Genomic DNA, 17,626 nt, shown 5'->3' with positions numbered 1-17,626 from the left:
GCTTGGGATTCTCTCTCTCTCTTCTTCTCTCTCTGCCCTTCCCTAACTCATGCTGTCTCTCTCAAAATAAATAAATAAACTTAAAAAAAAAAAAAAAAAGAGGACAATGAGCTTATTTTCTTAAAAGAGCTTCTAGTCCATCATACTCCTTTAAGGGTGTATTCCATTTTTAGGGTAGAAATCTAACATTTTAAAAACCACCATAAAATCAGAGCCTGCTGTCACTCTTAACCTTAATGGCCTCTAAGGTAGGCATGGCTGATAAGCCAGGCTGGTGGTGGTTTTCTCTATGCTGGGCACTTTTTCTATGGACGGCAGAGAAAATGACGTGTTTTAGTTCTGCCATCTATTAAGTAAGAATAGCCACACTACTCCTTCCTGATTCTTTATCACAAGTTTCTGTTAGGGATATTAAAACAATCCCACTTAATCCTCTGATGACCACTTTAGGACAAGGATATTTTTTCTAAGATAATGTGCCGACAAAGTGACAGCAGTAAGCAAAAATATGTTTCTAGATCAGTCCCTGTAGAAGAATCCATATGTAGTGCAGAGAGAAAGAGCCTAAGTAATGGTGGGGCTCAACCTGGATTTAAGAGAGGGCAACGGGCTGCTGATTTGGCTGAGGATAAACAGAGCCAAGAGAAAACCTCATAATCCAGGGCTCCTGTCCCCGTGGCTATCACCCACTGGGTGGCTTTGCAGAATGTTGCAATTTTGTCACCCAAGCTGAGGCTGGGTGGGTGGCTATGGGAACCTCAAGCTGCAAACAGCACAGCCGCTCGCTCACCATTCTGTGTCTGAGGCCATCACCCAGAGAACGCATCAGGTGCCTGCCTGAACACACCAAGGTTTACCTTAAATACACGAAGGCCATTACTCATAAGGTAAAAAGTACCGATTCTCCTCTCCTATGACATAAACCTACTCACAGTGACTCAGGTACATACCCAAGCTTGGTTAACTGGCCCAGCTAGTGGCAGCATTATTCAGAAACACTGTCCAATAGCAGTATAATACAAGCCACTTAGTCATTTTACGTTTTCTAACACATTAAAAAAAAGTAAAAGAAATAAGTAAAATTAGCTTTAGTATCTTATCTAGCCCAATAAATCCAAAATGTCATCATTGCAATATGTCATCAACATAAAACTTCAGATTTCTTCTAAATGATATTCCCTTAAGAGAAAGTCTCTTCTATTGTTACCAAATAATGTTAACTACAGACCCACCCAACCAACATGCCACAAGCACAATAATGGCACCCAAGTACTGGGAAGGTAGTACGTGCTAGATAAAAGGCACTTGCTAGACTCTGAATTTCCAAGGTAAGAGCAAGGAGTCAGGTTATCCCCACTTCACATAAAAGAAAACAGGTATCAGAAGGCGTTAAGGTTACACAGCTAAGGAGTGCTACGACGGAATGAAACCACATAGGAGGGCAACGCTTGTTCTCTTTCTCTTCTCCATCACCCCAACTGCTTTCTTGAAAGAGCCAGTATGGGAAACATCTACATTTGCTATATATATGTGAGGAAAATATCTGGCAAACACCACAGTTACACCATCTAAGTAACAAATTAATCCAAGGCTTAACGCCCAAGTCAGACATTTCTTTCCAGCACCATCTTTGATACTTAATAAATTTGGATTAGTCTGAATACGGAGTTTTATACTCTGCTATACTTTTTTTTTTTAAGTAGGCCCCACACCCAATGTGGGACTTGAACTCACCACCCTGAAGTCAAGAGTTCCATGCGCTCTCTACTGACTGAGCTAGTCAGGCATCCCATGTACTCTGCTTTATCAAACACAAGCATATTACAGCCATTTTCTCAAGTCATTACCTCCAAGCACAGGGACTCTTGACAACTATAGAGATTTTGATCAAGAATTCCAATATCTCTCTTCCTTTGAACGATCATGTTCATGCAATTGCTAAACAATACTGACTGGCTAGTTCAGCCGGTTAAGTGTCCGACTCTAGATTGCAACTCAGGTCATGATCTCACAGTTTGTGATATCGAGCCCCGTGTCCAGCTCTGCGCTGACAGTGGAGCCTGCTTGAGATTCTCTCTCCCTCTCTGCCCCTCCCCTATTCATGCACTCACGCTCTCGCTCTCTCTCTCAAAATAAAGAAAAGAAACTTTAAAAATAAATACTGACGGAGCAACTACGGGCCATGCACTGTTGTGAGTGTTAGGGATAAAGTGGCAGATAGGGTCTTTACCCTCACATGGCCTATATTCTAGAGGGAAAGATGAATAATAAACATATGGTGTCAGGTGCTGAAAAAATGATAGGAAAAATGATACATGAAGGTCATGTAATGATTTTCGTCTACCCCCATTATTTGTTAGGTGGAGCCACATGAAACTGCTGATATTCAACCATTTCTGACCTAGAGAATGGTCAATTTCATGTAGTTCAACCTAACAGTTTCACTCCATCAGGGAATAATCAAGAATGCTTCTGATGGACTCTAAATAGAACAGATCCCTGACAGGCAGAAGGCACAGAGAACCAGACTGAATAAACTTTCCTTGCATAGAAGAGGTATGAGAGGTGTCTGGGTGTAGTAAACTCAGACAGAGCAGATGGGAAGGGAGTGATAGACATAGGTCATGGTCTGGGGACTCCAGTAGGAGCCACCAAGTGGCTTCCACTCTGCTACTTCTCCCCATCATTGACTCAAGGCGCAGAGCACAGCCACCTGTCTCCATCCAAAACACCTTGGGAGGTGGTTCTTTTCACCACGAATTGTAGGGGGGCAGGGTGCAGCAGGCAGGAATCCCTAGGAGACCACCCATTCTCCCTTGTGACCTCTTTAACTATTTCTAAGTCCAGAAAAAGCCCAGGAGCTTGGCAGTCTATTACTACTGAATTTTTTTGGTAAAGGACAGTTATAAATTACTTGTGCAATTAAGTAACAAAGAAGTCCGTAGTTCCTGAACCAACTGATCAATCAACACCGTGTAAAGACAAGCAGATATCACGTGCCTGCTGGTACAACGCGGAAGGGAGGGTTCTTGCCAAGAATTTGAACCTGGTTCTTATCAGGCCTCCAGAGCTACCCACTGGTTTACAACAAACACAGGACACAGGGGAACACCCTAAGTGACACTTAAGGATGCAGTCAGTAAAATCCAGACTGGGGACACTACAGAATAACAAGAAAAATGAAAAAAGGAGGTGGATGAAACATTATTAGCTCTTTCATGTATGAGTGGACCCCCCCTCTGGACCCGTATTTGAACAAACCAACTTAACAAAAGTCTCTAAGATGGTAGAGAAGAGGGGAGCACTGTCTAGACTGCTAATACTAAGGAAATATTAAGTGATTTGCTTGTTTCTAACAGAGTCCTTATCTTTTCAAGTTACAGGCTGTAGTGAACTGATATATGGCAAAGCTGGGAACTGGTAACCGGAGAGATTCTTATTCTGTTTTGCAGATGTTTAAAACTCCCACAATGAAAAGCTTAGAGCAAGTCTGTGGGCCTGCCCTCCGCATCTCTCCCAGGTACCCACCAAATGTCCATTTGAGCTGGGAATGATCTTACATGAGCCTAAAGCATCTTCAATGATCTGCTCACCTGTCGATGAACTGATCGATAATGACGATATCACCAGGTTGAATCTCTTCCCTCAAAGAACCGCAAGCTGTGGTCACTATGACATGTGTACAGCCCTCCTCCTTCAGAGCCCAGATGTTCGCCTGGTAGTTGACTTTGGAAGGCATGATGCTGTGCTGTCTCCCATGCCTGTGGGAAGAATACAGCAGATGAGTGAGCAGGGCACTCGAATACTGTCAGAATAGAAGCAGTATTTCATAGAGTTAAAATTATTCTGGGCTGCTTGAAAAACTACCAATACTACATGGAATGTTCCACCACAGAAAGGCAAAGTGTCAAGTCCAGTGTCCTTTACATGTGGTAATACAGAGGTAAGCTTTCAAGGAAGTAACCGAACACACACAAATCTCTTTCTAGAATGACGATTAAGTTTGAGCTTTGGAGTAAAACTGCCTGGGTCCAAATCCTAGCATTGCCATTTACTACTGGGGTGATCTCATCACAGCCACTCAGCTCTCTCAGCCCAGTTTTTTTCATCTGTAAAATGGATATTACTGCACCATAGATTGTTATTAAATATCCCTTGTATCATCCCATATTTATATTAAAAAAAGAAACTTTAATCTTTACCAACAGAATTATGTATAACATCAAAATGCTCTGTACATAATTTCAGACTTATCAGGGAATAGCTTATCAGGGTTTTTATCCTGAGTTGACAGATGACTTCTCAGAAGGTAGAGGTTCATGAATGCCCAGAAAGTATATGCATTTTCCTAAGACTGGTCTTCAAAACACTAAAAAGATTTTCAAAAGAAAATCAAAAACCAAAAGTAGGCAAGAGGGGTGGGTGGCTCAGTCAGTTAAGTGTCTGATTTCGGGTCAGGTCATGATCTCATGGTCCATGAGTTCGAGCCCCACATAGGGGCTCTGTGCTGACAGCTCTGAGCCTGGAACCTGCTTCGGATTCTGTGTCTTCCTTCTCTGCCCCTCCCCCGCTTGCTCTCTGTCTCTCTGTCTCTCTCTCAAAAATGAATAAACATTTAAAAAAAAAAAAGCAGTTAAGAAACACTGCACTAGACATGCACGAGGGTGGCTTAGTTGGTAAGCATACAACTCTTGATCTCAGGGTTGTGAGTTCGAGCCCATGTTGGATGTAGGGATTACTCAAAAGTAAAATCGTTAGGGGTGCCTGGGTGGCTCAGTCCTTAAGCATCTGACTTCGGCTCAGGTCATGATTCACGGTTCTTGAGTTTGAGCCCCACATCAGGTGAGCTTGAGCCCCGCTTTGGGTGAGCCTTGCTTCTCTCTCTCTCTTTCTCTGCCCCTAGCTCACTCGTGCCCTCTCACTCTCAAATTAAAAAAAAAAAATTTTTTAAAGTAAAATAAAATAAAATAAAATCTAAAAAAAAAAATAGAAACACTACATTAGAGGGACAAATAGTTCACAGTCCAACACAATTCAGTTCAATTGGCAGTAGTATAAAAGCCTCACCATGGGGCCACACCACTAGCTGTTTTCTCTTAGAGCCTGGAAAAAATTAATCAATCCTCCCGCAATGACCACAGACCAACAAAGAATTTTGCCTGAAATCAACCCATGTAACCATCTAAACCTAAATTTAGTTTTACTGAATTCAGCAAAGTCACTTCTGTTTTAAAAATGTGGTGTGGCAGACAGGGGCACCTGGGTGGCTCAATCAGTTGGGCGTCTGACTTCAGCTCACGTCATGATCTCACGGTTCGGGAGTTTGAGCCCCTCATTGGGCTGGCTGTGTGCTGAGAGCTCAGAGCCTGGAGCCTGTTTTGGATTCTGTGTCTGTCTGTCTGTCTCTCTCTCTCTGCCCCTCCCTGGCTCTCAAGGTCTCTCTCTCAAAAATAAATAAACATTAAAAATATTTTTTTTTAAAAAGGGGTGTGGCAAACAGACTCTAGGGTGATCCCCGTTTTCACTCTCCATCTAATTCCCTCCTTCCTCCACTGCAGGTGGATGTGAGATTTGCTTCCAGCCAATGGGCTACACCAGAGGTGTTGGGGTCACTCTCCTGACTAGGTTTCACCTGGCCAGCATGTACTAGAGCACCCCCTCCTTCTGGCCCTGAGGAAGCAGGCCGCTATCCTATGACCTACACCCCCGGAACTGAATTCTGCCAACAAGCACTTAAGCCTGAATGAGGACCCGGAGCTCCAAATGAGAACAAGTCCTGAGTGTACCTTGTGTGACCTTGTGTGACCCTGAACACAGGAGTCAGCTAAGCTGCACCCACACTCCTGGGGCTCAGAAAGTGTGTATTGTTTTAAGCTGCTAAATTTGTGCTAATTTGTTCTACAGCAACAGAAAACTAATCTATGTAGTCTAATTTCCAACCTTGTGATAAAAATGATTTGCTCCCTCTGTAATAATGGAATAGTCCTAGCCTGGTCAAGAAAACAGAGTGTGGATACCAAAGGGAACCCATTCCCTGCAAACCTAGAACTGTTACTGCACCAGGGGTCGTGAATGAAGCAGTCTGCCTTATTAGAAGAAAAACAATGGGGGTGCCTGGGTGGCTCAGTCAGTTGAGTGACTAACTCTTTTGATTTCAGCTCAGGTCATGATCCCAGGGTTGTGGGATCAAGTCCTGCCTCAGGCTCAAAGCTGAGCATGGAGCCTGCTTGAGATATTCATTCTCTCTCTCTCTCTCTCTCTCTCTCTCTCTCTCTCTCTCTCCCCCCCCTCCCTCCGCCCCTCTCCCCTGCTTACAAATACACTCTTACTCTCTAAAATAAATTTTTTAAAAAAGAAGAAAAACAACGGACATGAGAAAGCCTCTCTCCTCTTGAAGTTAGAACTGAAACCAGAAGCTTCAATTTTTGTCGGACTTGCTGTACTGCTCATTAATTACTCTAACCACTTGTCTAGTCTAAGGGGGGTGGGGTGAGATCTCTGTTCTCCAGAGTCCAGATAATTTACCCCAAAACCATAAGTAGTAAATAAAGGTGACCGAGAAGCTCTGGCTCCACCAGCACATAAAAACTCATTCCTGTGTCATTACTCTCTCCAGAATTCAGGTCAAATTTAAATCTTCCTTTGGTACCAACATTCAAAAAGCTTAGAATATCTTACCTTGCGAGAAGGACGCAGTCAACATTCTTTATCTTCCCCAAAATTAAGGCATCAGAAGGCTGAACATAATGAAAAATGGTTACAACCCAGTGACGTGGATACACTCATATATAAACAATTTAAAAACTGCCACTTCCATTGTTCAACCACAAAAGGATTCATGAGAACTTGGAAGATATGCTTTTAAAGAAGTACAAGAGTCTATATTTGATTAACTTAGTCACTAATACTGAGCCTTCTACAAGCACAGAAAGTCACAGGACCTGGAGAGCTGCCCTGGGTGCATGGGGTAGACCACACTTAGCAAGAACTATTTGTAGCCAAGCGCCCCGGGGATTCTGATGTCACTAACACTGATCAAAGAGAGATGTGTCAAGGGTATTGGGCGGGTACAAGAACAGGTGCAGAAAGGAGTTCACTGTCACAGAATTTAAGGACTCCGCACTGGAACAGTTTGCCATGTTAACCAGGTCTTAGATGGTCATGGGACGACCTGAGATAATGGAGAGGAAGGTCCCGACAACTTGAAGGGGGCGGGGGGGTGGGGAGGGTTAAGAAAACAGGAGACCGTGAAGTGAGCCAAGGCGAAAGCAGGACTTAGAGAACACAAGGTCAATCTATAGCCTTGGATGAAAAGGAGGACTGGGTTGAGACTGCCAGATGCAGGGATCTTACAGGACCAGGAGAACCATCGAGTTTGGAAGCAACACTATGGAATTAGAAGGCAGACACCTCATCCTAGCTGGCTGACACAAGAGCTGGAAGAACAAATAGCCTCCATGCAACAGAAAAGGAGTGTTTTATTTCCAGTTTAGTTATGCTATTGTGTTCTGCATCCTCAGGAAATCCCCCCTTTGGGCCAGGGCTTACTGAGAAGAGGCCACTTTGCATTATTTGCTACCGTGTGTCATCAGTCTGTCTCCAAAATTAGTATGGAAGACACACAGGCCCCAATTAGAAGCTGATTTGAATGCAGAGATCTGAAGAAGTGCAGTTGCGGTCTCTGAAATGAGTGTCTGGCTTCTAGAGATAAAAATTGAGAAGTTGTGTGTGCACGTTCAAAAGCCATGTTCTCAATCGTGTGAAGTCCAAGGCACTCTTAGGGACACGGTCTCAGCTGGCAGAGCCCAGTGACAGGAATACTGGCCCCTCTCAGCCGGGGGCAGAGAGCCCTGTGCTGCCACGACAAAAGCAATTTAAAAAAAGTTCTTTTTAACTTAAAAACCTAGCCAGCAAGAAGAAAGGAAGAGGCTGGTATGTCTCTGCTAACTGGATATGAACCTTGCCAAATGGAGTATCCACGTATTTTTCTGTTCGTCCTTCCAAGATCTCAGGATCATCCAGGCCTGTTCCACCAATTATTCCAATCTAAAGGAGACAATAAGAAAACAACATATTTGGTCATTTTTCATTGTAAACAAGACCATTATTTCATGCAAGTTCATTTATTCATACATATATGCTCTTCACCATTCCTGCTAAGTCCTAGTTATTTTTAAAAAACTGAACATCACAGGGGCGCCTGGGTGGCTCAGTCGGTTGAGCATCCGACTTCGGCCCAGGTCATGATCTCGCAGTCCGTGAGTTCGAGCCCCACGTCGGGCTCTGTGCTGACAGCTCAGACCCTGGAGCCTGTTTCAGATTCTGTGTCTCCCTGTCTCTGCCCCTCCCGCGTTCATGCTCTGTCTCTTTCTGTCTCAAAAATAAATAAACATTGAAAAAAAAATTAAAAAAAAAAACAACTGAACATCACAGAAAAACAATCACTCATTCAATACACATTTGAGAGCCTTCTATATTCCAGAAATAACCAATGCATGGGACATATTTTGGACTATATGACATTTGTTTCTGACTATGGAAATAACAAAGGTAGCATAGAAAAATACTTTAACTAGCTTAAGTTAGAAAAGCAAACCTAAAAATGAGGCATGTGGTTCTAACCAATCTTGTTTTCTCTACTAAATGGGTTATGGAGTAAGAAATGCTCAAAAGACGGCCAGGACAGAAAATATTCTGTATCCCCATCCAGTAATGATTTCTCTTCATTATGCCATTTGATAAAGAAACAAGAAAGATTTTCTTTCCTAGGCCACTGAAATCACAGAGCTGTAAGAGATCATGATAGAAGAGTCTGAAAAAGCATAAAAAGTTAGCTTCGTGTATATTTATAAAATCAAACTATCCTTCATATATATGTAAATATAAATAAGTAATGCAAGTTCTAAATTAAAAAAAAATTTTTTAACTTTTTTTAACGTTTATTTATTATTGAGAGAGAGAGAGAGAGAGAGAGAGAGAGAGAGACAGAGCATGAACATGGGAGGGGCAGAGAGAGGGGGAGACACAGAATCCGAAGGAGGCTCCAGGCCCCGAACTGTTAGCATAGAGCCCAATGCGGGGCTCAAACTCAATACTGGCGAGATCATGACCTGAGCAGAAGTTGGACGCTTAACTGACTGAGCCACCCAGGAGCCCCTAAAATTTTTTTAATGTTTATTTATTTTTGAGAGAGAAAGAGAGGGTGAGGGACAGAAAGAGGGAGATACAGAATCCAAAGGAGGCTCCAGTCTCTGAGCTGTCAGCACAGAGCCTGATGAGGGGCTCGAACTTGTAAACTGTGAGATCATGACCTGAGCTGAAGTCAGATGCTTAACTGACTGGGCCACCCAGGCACCCCAACAAGTTCTAAATTTTTTAAGTTCAAGTGTTGTATTGCATTTTCCAGAGATGAACTTATTAGTCCTTGTCTCCAGGTGCTAATCGGAGTTACAGGAACCTGATACTGCAATTCCAGAGTTAATTTGATGACTAAGAAACACAAACAAGAATAATTACAAAGACAACTAAATATTAACTGAACAGTTAACTAAAACTTCAATGACTGAAATCATTCAGGTTCCCTGGGCTGACAGTTCCTCAAAGAGAAACAGGATTTAAATTACTGATGACAGGTTAAAAGAGAGGACACTTTACTAGAAACTGAATGGAAAGTGACCTGCACGTTTTCCTTTTTTTCAACAAAAAGCTTTAAATCTATTGTCACTGGAGTAAAATTTCTACTAAATGAAAGAAAGCAGCTCCTTGAGAAAAAATTCCAGAGTTAAGAATTAACTGAACATCTGAGTGATTTTCAGATCAAGTGACACAAGTTGACTTCTATTTAATATGTGGGAAAATGGCCACCTCTCTGGCCCGCGGTTTTCTGGAAGGAAAACCAAACAGAATAAAACAACACAGGTAATTTAGTGAGATTTTACTGAAGAACTGCTAGTTACAGGATTCAGACCTTTAAAAATATCCCCCCAACGTCCTCAAGTGGCTAAACCAGTTTTTGAAGTTGGTGCCACCTTGTGGTATGTTAAAACCACAGCAGGTTACACATTCCATGCGGACCCCACATTTCTCTCGTATCTTGCTACCACGTAAGACAAAACCCACATTGCAGTTTTGAAATCAACAGAAATGTTCATTTAAGTCAGTACATTTAAACCATGACAATTTTGATAGAAAAAAATTTTTTTTAATTTGGTTTTATATAATCCTAACCCTTCCTTTCGCTGGGCCAGGGCATCTCACATCCGGATTCAATACTGGATTCTCAGACTTGTACATACAAGACAACACAGACTTTGTTGTGAAACCACCTCGGTTTGGGGGAAGCTAGCCCAGCCTCGCAGCAGCGATGAAGAAATGCCAACCAGGGATCCTGCTGCAGTCTGGAGCCCCTGGGCCCGCTATCAGCAGCCCCAAGCTTCAGTCCGCAGCACCCTGGCTGCATGACTGCATTAGGTAGCTGGTAACTCAGCCCTCAGAGAAGAACACGTAGTTTCACTGGGCATGAAAGCAAGAGCTGCTACCGCTCCCCAGAAGGTTGGAACAGGGTCTCGGGCACTGGAATTATCTATAGGTGAACACATCCAGTCATCTAACCGGCTCCAATTGTTCATGGAAAACCACATCTCAAAAGGGATACAGAACACATGTAGCAAACTGCATACTGCCATATCGGGGAAATAGACCTCTAACCATTTTTCTGCTGTGGAGGGAGGCCAGCAGTGCCAGAATGGGGCAATGTTGCCACCTGCTGGCTCCACAGCAAAGTACAACTAGGAGGGAACTCTCTCAAGCACCCATGGCCTACCTAATAGGGTGTCACGTGGAGCCTCTCAATTCAACAGTCCATCTAGTACTTGCCTTGGTAATGCCTTAATGATGAAGTAATTGTGTCTGAGTACTTACAAGTCACAGGCACTAGGCTGAGTGCTTCAGATGCCTTACCTCAACTGATCTTCACAACCACCCTGCAAGACAGGCCCCACAGTGTCACAGTCACTTTACCAAAGACAAAAAAAAAAAAAGCATCAGATTAAGAAACTTGTCCAAGAAGTAAGGAGCAAAGCTGGAATAGGAACCTAGGTCTTTCACGCTCAACTACAACGATGTACTACTACCTTCCAATATCCCCTGGAGTCCTTTACAGCATCGTACCGTACTGGGAAAGTTTTTCTGTCTCCGTGTATTAAGGAAACTGATGTCCAGAGAGGTCAGATTCTGGACCGGGGTCACAGAGCGAACAGAAATAATGACTCTGGCATCTACGCAAACACCTAAGAAGGGAGGGGACTCTCCATCAGTGACTTCATCCACACTCAGGAAGCAACGACAGGACCTTACCAGGCCTTCTGGGTCAGAAGCATCAGCCCTCCATCCAGGAAACCCTAGACTGCTAGAAATAAATATGTTTGGAGACAAGGATGGAATTCCTAGGTCACTTTACACCAGATAAAGTTCTAAAATAGAGACCCCCCCCCAACCTGGTCAATCATGGTCACTGCCAAATTATAACAGCTACTGGGTTCATTCCATACTTTCCCACTGACAGACCACCGAGTCAACTTCCTTCAAAAGAGAAGAGAGTTTGACTTCCTGAGAGTGCAAAAGCATTTTATCTAAATGTTGGCTTACCTGGCCACAATGGTTATTTCCAGCAAAGCTAAAAGGGCTCACACTAACCCCCTATCCTGCGTCCTTTTCCCCTAGTACCTAGACCTAGGAGATTTCACATATCCCACTTGGTTTCAAGAACCACTCACCATCACTCTGAGGCCCAGATACACTACCTGAAGGAACCTAGCACTCCACGACGGCATTCTCAAAACACCGTAACCCCAAGCAGTTGAGACTAGCTCATGCCAGAGAGGTGGGCTTCCTCTGAGCGCTTCAAGCTCACAAGGAGGCAAGAAGGCCAGAGCTCAAGCTGGCAGCAATCCCTTATCTGAGCATTTCAGTCCTGCAGCCCCGGCTGCCGTTGACCTATTTGGCAAGCACAAGAGACAAAAGTTCTCCCTTAATTGAGCCAACCTGGCTTTGAGCCTCCCAGGGCCTTGCAAAATCCCAGAAGCCCAGCTGTATGGGGACAGAGTGGCCAAATGTCTCAGTCTGGGTGGCCTGTTGAAAACCTGCAATACGGTCCAGATAGCTGGTGGCTCCATCTCGGACAAGATGCCCTTCTCCGTAAGCCACCCTTGTAGGTGATGGTTATTGGCTGAACTGGTTCCCCCCAAATCCGTATTTTGAAGCACTAATATCTAATATCTCAGAATGCAACTCTTTTCGGAAACAGGATCTTTGTTGAGGTAATTAAAGTTAAATGAAGTCACAGGAAGGGCCCTAATCCAATATGACTGGTATCCCTATAAAACAAGATTAGGAACACAAACACACAGAGGGAAGACCATGTGAGGCACAGGAAGCTGGCCGACTGCAAGCCAAGGAGAGGCCTCAGAAGCAACCAACCGTGCTGACACCTGGATCTTGGCCTCCCAGCCTCCAGACAAAGAATAAATGTCTGTTGCCTAAGTAACAGTTTGCGGTACTTTGCTATGGCGGCACTGGGAAACTAATCTGGTCATGTGATATTCTGATCAGAGATAACCTTGGGGCTCAGAACATCTGTAGCTTTACTTAACCAACCACCTCTTGCAAAGTCAGGATGTTTATTCTAATGGGTAGACACCCCCCTTGAAGATATAATTCACCTCCTGAAATGGCCAATTTTTTTATACTCTGGTTTCTCTTCAGATCGCATAAATCTTTCGCCTTTTACTGAAATGGCCAACTTTTTTTTCTTTTTTGAGAAGGATTTTCCTCAATGCTAATTGTATTCTGTAGAGCTTTCCTTCCCTTGTGGCACAGCAGCAGGAATGTTCCCGGTGTTCCCCCTGGGTCAGCTCCGGGAAACGAGAATCCTGTGGGGAACTTTCAATACTGAAGCTCAGGTCCAAGATTCCAGAGACTCTGATTAACCGGGCAAGGCAAGGTTTGTGTTCTTAAAGCTCCTCAGGTAGTTCTAATGTGCAGCCAGAAATGAGCACCCCCACCCTACGGCCCAGACCACGAATTGCCAAAATCTGGACTAGCTGAGGCTAAATAAATAACGCTCCTGAAAGAGATCCTGTCTGTGTCCTAAGCCCCAGAACCTGTGAATGTTACCTTACTGGATTAAGTTACAAATCTCGAGACAGGGAGATTATCCTGGATTACCTGGGTAGGCCCTAAATGTCCTTATAAGACGGTCAAATGGGAAAGAAGGTGACGTGATCCGGGGCCATGAGCCAAGGAACACTGGTGATCTCTAGATGCTGGAAAAGCAAGGGACCGGGACTCTCCATTGGCTCTTCCAAGAGGAGCCACTCTACTGACACTCCCATTTTAGCCCAGTTAGGACTCATTCTTGCACTTCTAACCTCCAGAACTTCGAGAAAATACATCTGCATTGTTTTAAGCCATCCAGTCTGTGGTAACGGTTATAGCAGCCATGGGAAACTAGAACACCAAGAAGCATCTGAAGAGCTTGTTCTGAGTGCAGAAACCTGGCCTTTTCAAAGCTCCCTGGGTCAGCAGCTATCACACTCTAGTGGGCTTCTGAATACACTGAGGCTGTTTAAAACCCAGATTGCTGGACACCCCCAACCCCCAGAGGTTCTGATTCCGCAGGCCTGGGGTAGGCCTGATAACGTGCCTTTCTAACAAATCCCCAAGGTGGGTGCAGATGCATCATACACTTTGGAAACGATTGCTTTAGATGTTTCTGAGGCACAGACTAGAATACCATGATCATGGGGCACCTGGGTGGTTCAGTCGGTAAGCGTCCTGACTTAGGCTCAGGTCATGATCTCGCAGTTCAAGGGTTCGAGGCCCGGGCTGGGCTCTGTGCTGACAGCTCAGAGCCTGGCGCCTGCTTTAGATTCTGTGTCTCCCTCTCTCTCTCTCTCTCTCTCTCTGCCCCTCCCCTGCTCACGCTTTCTCTCTCTCAAAAATAAATAAACATTAAAAAAAAATTTAAAAAATAGAATACCATGATCACAATCACAATTAGGGATTAGAGTCCATTGGACACAAAAATTTATATCACCTGTTTGCTCATCGGTACTGAAAAGGAGATCCTTAATTTATAGAATGATGAGAATCAAGTGAAATAATGCATTAATATCTGTCACCGTTTCTGTATATCTTCCCACTTCCAGCAACAACAAAACAAAAATGAACATCCCTCGAAGCAACAACAAAAAGCCCCCTATTGCTTGGTCTTTCTCTGCTGGTCGGAATGCAAACTGGGCTGCTCCCGCATCTCCTCACCAGGTAGTCTCTGTCTCAGGGATCTGGCCCAGGTCCCTCAACCCAGCGTGTACTGGCTCTCCTGGGAGTGTCGGGAAACCCATGGGGACACTTCTGGCTGCCACAACAAGGGGGCAGGAGAGCCACGGGCATTTTGTGGGGAGGCGTCCAGGATGCACTATATGCCTGGCAATGCTCAGGGCAGCCCTACAAAAGGAGGAAGCGTCCTGTCCAAAATGCCACTGTGACCCCAGGCAAAAAATGAAGCCTCCCTGGCCTCCAGCTTCCAGTTGAGGCCTGGTTTCGGAGAGTCGCTCAAGGACTCTCAGTCTGAAGGCCTCTGCCAGCCACACTCAGGCAGCCACAAGGAGAGCTCAAAAGGCCCATTCATCACAGTCTAGACTCCGTGACTTGCCTGTCTCTCTCCATACCATTTTGTTGACAGCTCACTGCACACTTATGATGGAACCGTATTTCCTCCTTGTGATAACAACCGTGATTAATAAGGCTTATTTTTAATCCCCCAGAGCAGCTGCCTGGGGGAACCATAGCCAGCTGAAAGAGCCCTTTAGAATGTTCTGTCCGGGTGCCAAAAACCAGTTTAGCCCTCTGCATGGTCATACGTACCACCTGCCCGTGACTGATGTTGGAGGATGATGTCTCCCTGAGGTCCTCCCAGACAACAGCTATCCTTAATAACATGGGAGAGTAGCCAGTGGGCATGGGGAGGGGGGTGCAGGCTGCATGATCTCTCTACTCACACAATAAAACAGGACATGTCGTATTTCGGAACTGCCTCACATCCAGCTGGGGGCACACCAGGCTCTGGGCCCAATTCTATCACTATCTAGGTCCAGCTGTATAGTCCTGGACACCTTAGTCGACCTTTCCAGGCCTCAGCTTTATGTCCACAAAAAGGGTCTGTGTGGCTATGTGGTCTTAAGAAATGTTCCAGCTCTACATTTCACAATCTGGAGACAGGGTATGGTTTTTAGGAGCCCATTTTGCTCTGCACGCTGGCACCTCGTGTCTCCTGCATAGGACGTAGCCTCAGCAGTCTGAGGGATTTGGCGTTGCCATCATGGTTTCTCAAAGCACAGCAGTCACCCTTCTAAGCTCAAAGAGCAATCAGCCAGCAGGCCTAGCACTATTTGTCCCTCTTAATTTTATATTCAGCAGCTCGCCAAGACCAAAGATATACGTCATTCAGTATTTACATCAGGGCTCTAGTCAATGCCCGTTCTGCACTTAAGTGTACTGCACTAATTTCACAGGGATTGTGTGACTGGAGAATGTCAAACAAGACTGAAGGGAGGCTGTTTCCATAACCATCCCTCTCTGCTCCTAATGTCACTTTAAGTGTACTCCTATAAGGGAAAGGTGATCACTTCCGCTGCTTAGCCACTGAAAGCTGTCATCTAATAAGACCTAGCAAAATAACTGTTGGAGAAAAGACTTGTAAAATTTATTTCAGCTCCCGCACTAATAAGCACTAACATCTAATAAGTACTAACATCTAATAAGTTTCAACCATGTGCTAGACAGATTAATTGTCACCATCCCAGCAAACCCTGCAGGAAAATCCCCACTTAAAAGACGGACACCTAAAGAACTCACCTACTTTGCTCATAAGCGTGGTAAACATTTTCTGCTTGTCCTCTGCTACTGACAAGGGAGAGGCCTTCTACAAATGTTTGTTAAGCGCAAGATTCTTTTCAAAATGTCAAAGCTGAGTTTCATGTCTGAGTATGAATGCAACACTCTCTACCCTACCCCTTCTCATTCTAAGTGTCTCATTAAGAGTTGCAAGGGCTAATAAACTCATCACTCTGGCTGAATACACACCGCAGAGATTTGCCTTCTCCCAAAAGAACTGAACACAAAGGCGGGAATCAGGAGATAACCGAAGAGGGATCTATCCCAGACCTTCCTATCCCATCCGCCAAGAATTTCTAAAGTCAAACAAATTTACTGAGTTCTTAGCCAATCATAAACAACCTAGAAGAGATCTGAAGTTTCATCATCAATATTTCCATTGCTCTGTAATTCTACACTCTTCTCCCGAGACTACAACCAGGATGTGTTTAAAAAGCCCCAGGGAAGCTCGAGGCACCCTTCAGAACTCGGGCCCTCCCCTGGCCAAAGCTTCCACCGAACAAAGATCCCTTGTATGGAGACCTGTGAGGTCCGAGGGTACAAGAAAACCGATCTCTAACTGTTTCAAGGTTGCAAACAAAGCAGCTTAAAGCCAGAGGCCTCCAAACAGGGAGCGGCCCGGTACTCCATTTCGGTGAGGTCAAAAAGTCTCAGAATTCCCCAAGCATTGCGCTGCAGGGAAAACTTCAGGACAGAAAAGCCCTACGTTTGAAAGCATAAGAAAAAAACCGGAAGCTCGCACAAGTTCAAGCACCCAGTTCTCCCACGTGGGCCGCGGGCAGCGAGCCGAGTTGGAGCGGAAGCGTGAGTACTGCCGGCACCGGAGGCGGGTCTCAGCAGTTGCGGGCGCCCACGCTGCTAGTCCAGCAGCTGCCCGCCGGAAAGGAGTGGAGCTGGGGAAGCGTTGGTGGGGGCGGGGGGGAGTGTGGGGAGCAAGCGCAGCCTCCACCCACCGCCCTTCTCCACTTGCCCACTCCTGGCGCGGCGCAGGTGCCTCTGAGCCCAAGGTGTGGGGGGAGAGGGGCGAGACTGCAAGCATTCTCTCTCCCCCAACCCACGCCGCTGGGCCAGCGCCCCCGGGGCCGGGCCCCAGACCCTGCCGGCCGTGGCTGGGGCGCACAGGCCCGGCGCGTGGCCCGAAGGCGCGGTCCCCCACCCACCCAGCGGGAGCAGGGCGGACTGCAGCCGCCGAGACGGCTCATCTCACCTTCACCGCCGCGGGGGTGGCACCTGAGGCCATATCTGCGCGGGGAAGCGGCTGCGGTGGCGGACGCGCTGAGTCCGGGAGCCGAGCGAGTTGTAGCGGTGGCACCGCGCGGAGCAGTGCGGAGTCCCGGGGGAGGCCCTGGCTCCTCCTCTTCCTCCCCGGGACAGCTGGATTGGCTGCTGGTGTGGGAATCGCCCCCGCCACCCCCCTCCTCAATTGGAGGTTCTCGCGTCCGGTCCTTTTGGCAGACCTTTCCGGTTCTCCGCGGTTTCTTTCTCACCCCAGTTCTAAGTAAGGGGTTCACAGTTATGATAATAATAATGGAGACCGTTAGTTGAGCCGTTGCACTGCCCCAGATTCTGTGCCTTTGCCCTTTAATCAGATCTGTTACCTTTCGCAAGATCCCTACGAGGAAGAGCGCCACTCCCTGCTCTGCCCACTGGTAGCTGCAACCTCGGCCTCCTC

The 17,626-nt window shown here is 45.7% G+C and overlaps 1 protein-coding gene across 4 annotated transcripts in view; it reads right to left on the bottom strand.

The window, feature by feature from the left end:
- Positions 1–17,418, bottom strand: part of LOC102955883 (methylthioadenosine phosphorylase) — a 41,754-nt gene extending 24,336 nt beyond the window's left edge. For 2 of the 4 annotated variants that reach the window (XM_042963345.1, XM_042963343.1), the window contains exons 1-4: positions 17,162–17,294; positions 7,960–8,046; positions 6,679–6,737; positions 3,594–3,761 (exon numbers count right to left, since the gene is read on the bottom strand). In XM_042963345.1, the coding sequence (XP_042819279.1) occupies positions 3,594–3,761; positions 6,679–6,737; positions 7,960–8,046; positions 17,162–17,194 (347 nt within the window). In that variant the 5' untranslated portion in view covers positions 17,195–17,294. Of the gene's footprint in view, positions 1–3,593; positions 3,762–6,678; positions 6,738–6,941; positions 7,193–7,959; positions 8,047–17,161 lie in introns of those variants that run through there. The other 2 variants (XM_042963346.1, XM_042963344.1) reach the window with 2 other exon arrangements.
- Positions 17,419–17,626: the final 208 nt, after the last annotated feature.

Source organism: Panthera tigris, chromosome D4, assembly GCF_018350195.1.
Source record: "Panthera tigris isolate Pti1 chromosome D4, P.tigris_Pti1_mat1.1, whole genome shotgun sequence".
Lineage (NCBI taxonomy): Eukaryota > Metazoa > Chordata > Mammalia > Carnivora > Felidae > Panthera > Panthera tigris.
The sequence above is the reverse complement of the archived record's forward strand: the minus strand, read 5'-3'. Positions and strand labels throughout refer to the sequence as shown.